Consider the following 9,413-nt stretch of genomic DNA (forward strand, 5'->3'; position numbering starts at 1 on the left):
TAAGGCTATAGTTGCTTATATAACACAGGGTTAATTGGAAGGTTATAGAGTTAAGAGCGTCGTTGTAGGGTTAGACTACAATCTCCCTTTTGGTATTATGGTCTCAGTTGATCTCCTGTCCACACTCAATACAGCAGATGACGGTAAATGCACCTTTACAGTTGGCCGCCATTAAAAGCAACAACAACAACTAGATAATGCGCAATGGCTTCTGCGTTCTTGCGTAAAAGTACAACATGTGTGTATGAGTACTACATGTGTTTAAATAGTACTGGTAGTACGACTTAAGATAAAAAGTCTGTTTTAAGTGACAACAACATTGAAACAAATTACATTAAAGCCGCGCTAGCGGCGATGATGGCTCTCGCCTTCCCGCGCGACCCCCTTCCCGCCCGTCCATGTTTTCTGCTGCGTTTTGCGGCATACCAACGGCGCTCAGTAATTCACAGTTGATGATTGCGTAGTTTGCGTCTCAAATAGTTGTTTGTCCAGACAAATTGCAAGATAGTGCTGAACGCAGACCTGAGCAGTGAGAAAGGGAGAGAGCCTCGGTGACCCGGCTGCGCCCCCTCCTCCCTGTACCTCCGTCACCTAGCAACAGAGACGCTAACGCTAATGAGCATTAGCAATTTATTTTTGCAAATACTGAAAAAAAGTACAAGGTATACAAATGTCAAAAGCAATAGCCCCCCTAAGACGGTGAAAGCGATCGTAAAGAGGTATAACTTGTTGAAATCGGTGAAAGTGTCAAGGAGTTGAAAAAAAATCTGGAAAATATAAGTAAATAATGAAAAAAGTACAAGATGTACAAATCTCAAAAGCAACAGCACGCCTAAGATGGTGAAAGTGATCGTAAAGAGGTATAACTTGTTGAAATCGGTGAAAGTGTTGAAACGCGTCCTGATCCTGATATGGAAAAATACATTGGAATACAAGAACATATAGTGTCTGCTTTATGACGCAGACACTCAATAATAACACGTTTTGTTGTTGTTGTTGTTGTTTTATGGCGGTTGGCATCCAATTGTTGCATTACCGCCAGACTTTATTCCTCAGACTTTTCGTAGTCCTCAGACTCTGTCGTAGTCCGTAAAAGTACTCCTTCCATTGCTTTGGTGTTACAAAGCCCATGAGGTCATGATATGTTGTTGTTGTTGTTGTTTTATGGCGGTTGGCATCCAATTGTTGCATTACCGCCAGACTTTATTCCTATGTTGTTGTTGTTGTTGTTAGTTGTTGTTGTTTCAGAGACCAACCGGCTTTATTCCAGGGAGACTCTTCTTCATCTTCCTCTCCTTCTTTGACGTTTGGTTCTTCCACGGTACAGCTTTATTCTTTAGGCTTCATTCTATAGGCTTTAATATTTCCACTGATGTCGCTGCTTGGTAGCCGTGCGTCTACGAGACTGAGGAATAAAGTCTGGCGGTAATGCAACAATTGGATGCCAACCGCCATAAAACAACAACAACAACAACAACAACAACTGGGCGAGGACAGGAGACCACCCCCACCCCCATCTCGTCACTCTGATCACTCTGACTCCCCACAAGCAGACCCCCATCACTCCGACTCCCATTTAGCGCCTTTAGCCTGTTTTCTATATCTGCCCAATCAAGCTCCTTTGTTCCAAGGAATCTCCCTGCAGCTTTAGCAATGATCCTGATCCTTTCAGTTCTGCTTTGAGTCTGAGCAGCACAGTTTACAACATCCACCATAAAGAGTACAAAATCCTCTCTATCCACAACCAGGGTATTCTCATTAATTCTGGAACCTGCACACTTGGGACCTCCACTCTTGAAACCTTCACACTTCTTGGGAGCCACGCTGGCCTTTCTCATTTCGCCCTGGCTGGGAGCAGCGCTGGCTCCTCTCGCTGTATTTACACTAAACTCGTTACTTGAAACTTTCTTGACTGCATCTGCATAGGATATACCTTGAGAGACCTTTATTTTCTGCACCTCAGCAGCTCTTTTGCTAAACCTGCATCGCCCGTAGGCAGAGCTATGTTCTTCCCCACAGTTACAGCACTTCAGTTTTGCTCCCACATCACACTTCCCATACTCGTGATCTCCTGCACATTTACCACATCTTTGCCTCCCTCTACAGACCGCTGCAATATGCCCAAAGCGCCTACCATTTGTTTTTTAATGGTAGGGCGCCATGACAAAAATGTCACAAAGCAAACTTGAGTCACAGTAATTATGTCACATTCCATTCTATACCTTTATCTGAAGTCACTTTTCATGTTTCACAGGTCTGTTTCTCTCTCTTTCCTTCTCTCTTTTTCTCTCCCTCTGTCTTTCTCTCTCTCTCCTTTTTCTTCTTCTGTGTTTTTTTTTATGGCGGCTGAAATCCAAGTGTTACATTACCGCCAGACTTTATTTAGACTTTATCCTTCTTCTTTTCTTTTTAGTACGGTATAGCATGGAACACATACTTTGAAGACCTACAAGCGCAGAAACGTACAACTACAGAAGACGTACAGCGGGAGATGGGAGGATGAAAGTGTAAATAATAAAGTCTAAGGAATAAAGTAGATGGCGGCAAATGCACCTTTGCTGTTGGCTGCCAGCGGCCATTAAAACCACCACCACCACCACCACCACCACAACAACAACAACAACAACAACAACAACAACAACAACAACAACAACAACAACAACAAGACATAAAACTAAAGCGGGTGTTTTTTTTCAATGCAAGTCTATTTAACAACAATTTTCTTCTTCATACTTACCTATTACTCCTCAGCCTAAAAACAACAAGCCACAAAAGTCCAAACGCTTCTTGGCTGGATCGCAGAGTTGGAAAACAATGGAAGTCACAATGGAAGTCACATCAACAGACTCCACTACAAAAGAAATATCAGCTGATCAGTGTAGTCAAAGAAAGGTAACAAAGACACTACTTGCACAGCCAACGCGGCACAAAGCCACAAGACGTAATTAAACTTTATTATATATATATATATATATAAAGCTTATATTCAGCAATGCAAAGGATCCCTTTGTCCCAGACAAAACTACCAAAGCTTTTAGTGTTAGAACTCGTTCTTGATCAGTGGGTAGGTGCGCTAGGCTCTTTCTGGACTTTGCAGTGGCCTTAGTGCTGACTGACCAGCGTGTGTTCTAACCCTCTCCCCAGGCACCTGCTATACGGCTGCGCTTGGACAGCAGCACAATGGGCTATTGTGTCGAGCGGAATTATTCACATGTTCAAATGCAAGGTCTTTCTCTGGAGAGAAACCTTTTAATTTAAAGACATTTAAAGATGTTATTTTCAAGCTATCCGTCAAATAGTTTAAGTCAAATCATGACGACTTTTCTTTGCACGAGAGTGCAAAGTCACATCACAGCATGAGAGTGCAAAGAAAAGTCATATGCACAACTAAACAAAACTGTTTTTACCTTGGATTTGAACATTGCCAGAGTAGAAGCCTGTCTCACATCTTTAGGAAGACTGTTCCAGATTTTAGCTGCATAAAATTCCCCATGTTTAGTCCTGGCACCAGCAGGAGGCTGGTCTATGTTTAGTCCTGACTCTGGGCACCAGCAGGAGGCCGGTCCCTGAGGTCCTCAGATTCTGAGATGGTTCATATGACACTAACATATCCAAGATGTACTTTGGTGCTAGGCCATGGAGAGACTTGTACAACAGCAGAGCTGCTTTAAAGTCTATTCTCTGAGCCACAGGAGCCAGTGCAGAGACCTGAGAACAGGACTAATGTGATGGTACTTCCTGGTTCTAGTCAGGACCCGAGCAGCAGCGTTCTGGATGTACTGCAGCTGTTTTACAGCTCGTTTGGAGAGGCCAGTGATCAGGCCATTACAGTAGTCTAATCTACTGGAGGTTTGGTCTGGTAGACACTATACTTTTGATTTTGGCATTGTTCTTTGGATGAACCTGCTGATGTTATTGATTTGATGTGACTGTTAAAGTTCAAGTCCTATTATTAACCAATAACCATTCATTGCATTATTCATTTTTTGCCCTTTTCTGACCATATACAAATTGTCTATCCATTCCGACCAAGTCTATTTTATTTGTAAATTCTACATTTTATGCATGCTTTTTTTGATTTAATTTGCTACTATTATTATTCATTGTTCTATGTTCTACCTTAATGCCAAAGCAAGCTTCTAGTTTGTGTATTTTCTTCACTGACAATGGCAATAAACCCCTTTCTGATTCTGATTATTATATATACTGTATACTCCTAGTACAGAGAATTTAGTGTGTTTTTACCATCTCAGAAAGACATTTGACATTTCTTTCTCCTTCCAGGCGAATGACAGTCCTCTCATCATTGACAGCGGCCCGAATCCCTCAGTAACAATGTAAGTACTAAAGCCATATCTTCTTACCAAAGTGCTGTTGTCCTTTGCTGCTTGCTGATTTGCTGCTTGTGCTAATGCCTCTATTTTTATTCGTATCTACTGCAGCAACATGCAAGAGCTTAACATTTGTGAGGCACCCTCCACCTCTGCTACTGAAAATGCAGCTTCAAGGTAAATAAAAAACAGCCCCAATACTCTATATTTGACTAACGCTGCACAATACATTGCAAAGTTAATACTAGAAGCTGTATTAGAACGACAAGAAGCCATTACGAGTGACTACGTAATGCATGGCCATAACGTGTACAGTTGCCATGATCATTGAATGACGAAAACGCTGCATATGCTGCAAGTACTAGAAGTTCTAGAACTAAATTCTACCACTATTCCGCCACTCTAAAAGTTCCGAAAAAATCCGAAAACAACTACAAAACAGAGGAATACAAAAAGCAACAGCAAGAATGACACAAAAAAATATCAATGAAAGGAACCTTGAATGACAAAAATCGGACAACAAATGCGGTCTGAAATATGTTTCTATAATAATAATAATAAAGAACTACAAGAGATATTAGTGTTTGAAGCATCTGCAGTAATTTATGATTTATGATATGAGTCAATGTTCAGCCCTAACATAAGTCCCCTTCATATCATTTTAACACAGCGTCTTTTTATTTGTAGGAAGAAGAAGCCGAATGGCCAACCATACATTAAAAAGCCTCCCAATGCCTTCATGTTGTTCAGGGCTGAGCAGAGGCAGAATGTGGTGGATGAGCTCCACATCACAGACTCTGCTAAAGTCAATGTGGTGCTCGGTCAGAGGGTGAGTGGGACTGACTAAATACCTCAGGTCATTTACAGAGAGGACACTGGAAGAAAGTGGCTCACATGATAAAGTGGTTTTATTATTGGAAGGTTGATGGTAAGATCCCAGTTTGGACTATTGTATAATGTTGTGTCCTTGGGCAGGATATTTTACCCACTTTGCACAAAATGTGGTGTAAGGGTGACTGACTCCTCCCACTCTCGGCACATCATCAAGTTTACAGAGGGAATGAATGTCATTTAAAGTGGACTTTGAGGGTCTAAATAGCAATATCATACTGATTGTTAAATGCACTATAAATGGCCACTTTTTCACATGTTTATCAGGATTTACATCCACATATTTTGCAGATTGCATTTAAAACATTGTTGCGTCTAAACTTTTTTTTAAATTATCCTTCTAAAATGTTTACAGTTATATAAGGACCACAATAATCATGATGAAAAATGTAACTGATTTGTCATTCTAGGTATTAGAGCCTCTGGAACACTATCGTAAACATGTGTCTTGTTTTTCTCCAGTGGAAGATGATGTCAGACCAGGAGCAGGCTCAGTACTTTGAAAAGGCTCACAAAGAAAGAAGGGCTCATGAGGCCAAGTACCCTGGATGGTCCCCCATAGACAACTGTGTAAGTGCTTCAATACACAACACATATACTATGCTTTTAAAGATGGTGTGTGTGTTTGTACACATAATGTGGATACTCTCCAACACACAAACACACACACACACACACACACACACACACACACACACACACACACACACACACACACACACACACACACACACACACACACACACACAGACACAGACACAGACACACACAGACACACACAGACACACACACACAGACACAGACACAAACACACACACACACACACACACACACACACACACACAGACACAGACACACACACAGACACACACAGACAGACACAGACACACACACACAGACACAGACACAGACACACACACACACACAGACACAGACACAGACACAGACACAGACACAGACACACACACACACACACACACACACACAGACACAGACACAGACACACACAGACACAGACACAGACACACACACACAGACACAGACACACACACACACACACACAGACACAGACACACACACACACACACACACACACAGACACACACACACAGACACAGACACACAGACACAGACACAGACACACACACACACACACACACACACACAGACACAGACACAGACACACACACACACACACAGACACACACACACACACACACACACACAGACACACACACACACACACACACACAGTTTTATATGACTAAATCAACAAAATTAAACACTTTTGAAAAAAACACATTTATTTAATCTCTGTCATTTTAGGGCAAAAAGGCCAAGAGGAGGAGAGCTGACAAGATTCTAGATCCTCCAATCCACCATCAAGTACCCTTGAAACCTGCCAATCAACAGCCTGTGATGACGTGGCCATATGCACCTGCCAATCAACAGCCTGCGATGACTTGGTCGTATGCACCTGCCAATCAACAGCCTGTGTTGACGTGGCCATATGCACATGCCAATCAACGGCCTGTGTTGACGAGGCCATATCCACCTGCCAATCAACTGCCTATGTTGACATGGCCATATGTACCTGCCAATCAACAGCCTGTGATGACGTGGCCATATGCACCTGTCAATCAGCAGCCTGTGATGACGTGGCCATATGCACCTGCCAATCAACAGCTTGTGATGACATGGCCATATGCTAAGCAGAAATGAAAAGATGGCAGAGGAAAGAAACTGTTCTTGTGGCGGGAGGTTCTGGTCCGGATGGACCGTAGCCTCCTGCCAGAGGGGAGTGGCCTCCTGCCTGAGGGGAGTGGCCTCCTGCCTGAGGGGAGTGGCCTCCTGTCTGAGGGGAGTGGCTCAAATAGTCTGTGTACAGGGTGAGAAGGGACGGCTGTGATCCGACCCGCTCTTCCCAATGTCCTGGAGACGTACAGGTCCTGCAGAGATGGAAGTCTGCAGCCGATCACCTACTCAGCAGAGCACACAATGCGCTGTAGTCTCTGTTTGTCCCTGGCTGTGGCTCCAGCGTACCACACGGTGATGGAGGAGGTGAGAATGGACTCGATGATGGCCGTGTAGAACTGCACCATCATCTGCACTGGCAGCTTTGCTTTCCTCAGCTGCCACAGGAAGTACATCCTCTGCTGGGCCTTCTTGATGAGGGAGCTGATGGTGGGCTCCCACTTGAGGTCCTGGGTGATGGTGGGTTAGAGGAAGATCTTTGTGTCAGCTGAAAGTATTTTCACAGGACAGTTTGACCATGTGCGTGGAACATCGCTGGTGAAACTTTATGAATGAGGCTGAGCGCGATGCGAGAGGCGTGACCACAGCACAGTCTGTGAAGGAGCTTTTTGGTGTCATATATTTCTCCCTCTGAACAGTTTGCTATTAGTTAGTTAGTTAGTTAATTTATTTAAGAGTCCAAATATGGGCCATTCATGGACTGTCTCATTGCAGTAATCTGCAACGGCCCAGACCGGGTCAAAGCTCTCAAAGTTTGTTTAAAGCAGTGGTTCTCAAACAGAGATTAGGCTACAGGCCCACAGAACATTAGGCTCCCCAGGTGAAATGAGGCAGTTTTATGTTTAAGGTGCATTATGTAAATGTTGTAGTTGAAGGTCCTCCACTGGAGGGTTCTACAGTATGATATAAACTCGTCATTCTTTCATTTATCTTGTTAAAGGAGTTTTTATTGCCTCAAAAGTACTTGGTTACATTTGGCACTAATAAAATGGGTGCTGATCATGAAATTAATACAAACATCTATTTAAACCAATATTCAGCTATGTTTTTATAACAAACCTATTGAGTCAAGCTGACATATCTGGCGTACGGGCAGGGCAATCGAGGCAATCAGTTATTGGCCAATACCATCTAAAATTACCCTGTGTCACAACAACGGCCAGAATGAATGAGGCAAACTCATGTGGAGAGTAGTATGGTTTGCAGTTAATTAAAATATATACCAGAGTAGGAGAGCAGTGTTTGGACATCACAGTCACATCGGAAGACCAGGCGTTGTCAATGTAAAAACAGTCCTCCGCCTCTCGTTTTTCCCTTGGAGAGATCCCTTTGTCCATCTGCGCGGAGCAGTTGGAAGCCCTCCAGCTGTGCAGCACAGTCCGGGACACACTCCGTGAAGCACAAAACGAGAGATGAAGAAAAGTCTCTGTTTCGTCTCATCAGCACCACCAGTTCATCATTTTTTTGGGAAACTGAGCAATGTTTAGAGAGGAAAATCCCAGGTAAGGGCACGCGTGCACCGCACTTCCGAAGACTCATAAGCGCACCGGCTCGCTTTCCTCGTCTCCTCACTTTTTTGGCCCAAAAAAAAAACACTCATTCTGCAGCAGATACTAAATAAACTATGACTAGATCGCAGAAAATATAGCCAGAATTTCAGAAATTATCAATCGTTAAACTCTTTGACCCAAACCAACCTGAGGTGAATTAATTGAATTGGCTGTGTTAGCGCCCCCTACAAATTGTAGAAAAAGATTCAGTTGTAGTCATCTCGACTGTTTAGAATAACAAAACGTTTCGACTCATCTGAGAGTCATTCTCAATCTGCAAATTAAGTCTGGGATCTCAGATATTTATCCTACTCTGAGAAAGCCCTGCCCTACGGGCGAGACCTCCTGATAAAGGAGTTGAAACGTTTTGTTTTTCAGTTTTGTTTTTGTTTTTTGAGTCCAGATGACCTCAACTGAATCTTTTTTTCTACACGAAGACCTGGATAAATGAGGTATTAGGCTGAGCTAAATAATATGTCTGTTTGCCGTAACTCGACTGACCCGGTATAAAACTAGCCGACTGAAACACAAATATCAGCATTTTGTCAAAATGACGCCAAATTCTTTTATTTTACTAATATTTCGCCGACTCACCGACCGTACTTTCCAAAAGCGCAATGTAGAATTATTTTATAGCGCTGGTGAACTTATTTCTAATCCCAAGGGACAAATAACACATTGCGCAACGCATGTGCGCTTACATCGGTCCTCCATATGTTTCTGTACTCAACAGACCATGCAGGAGTGAACCCATATTGCCAAGGAACAAATAACACATCCTCCATATGTTTCTGTACCCAACAGACCATGCAGGAGTGAACCCATATTGCCTTTTCCATGTTGGTTTGACTCTGTCAGCGCCACTGGCTTGGCCACCGCTCATGCT

At 43.1% G+C, this 9,413-nt stretch overlaps 1 protein-coding gene across 1 annotated transcript; it reads left to right on the forward strand.

Moving 5' to 3' along the window:
- Positions 1-2,826: 2,826 nt before the first annotated feature.
- On the forward strand, positions 2,827-6,944 carry LOC140362322 (uncharacterized). Its single transcript, XM_072448435.1, has 5 exons — positions 2,827-2,892; positions 4,285-4,337; positions 5,019-5,160; positions 5,685-5,792; positions 6,549-6,944. Exons 1-5 carry the CDS (start codon positions 2,827-2,829, stop codon positions 6,942-6,944), a joined length of 765 nt encoding a protein of 254 aa, XP_072304536.1.
- Positions 6,945-9,413: the final 2,469 nt, after the last annotated feature.

The sequence above is a fragment of the Eucyclogobius newberryi genome, unplaced genomic scaffold (genome assembly GCF_026437365.1).
Source record: "Eucyclogobius newberryi isolate DKJ021-1_F unplaced genomic scaffold, fEucNew1.0.hap1 SCAF_16, whole genome shotgun sequence".
Taxonomy (NCBI): Eukaryota; Metazoa; Chordata; class Actinopteri; order Gobiiformes; family Gobiidae; genus Eucyclogobius; species Eucyclogobius newberryi.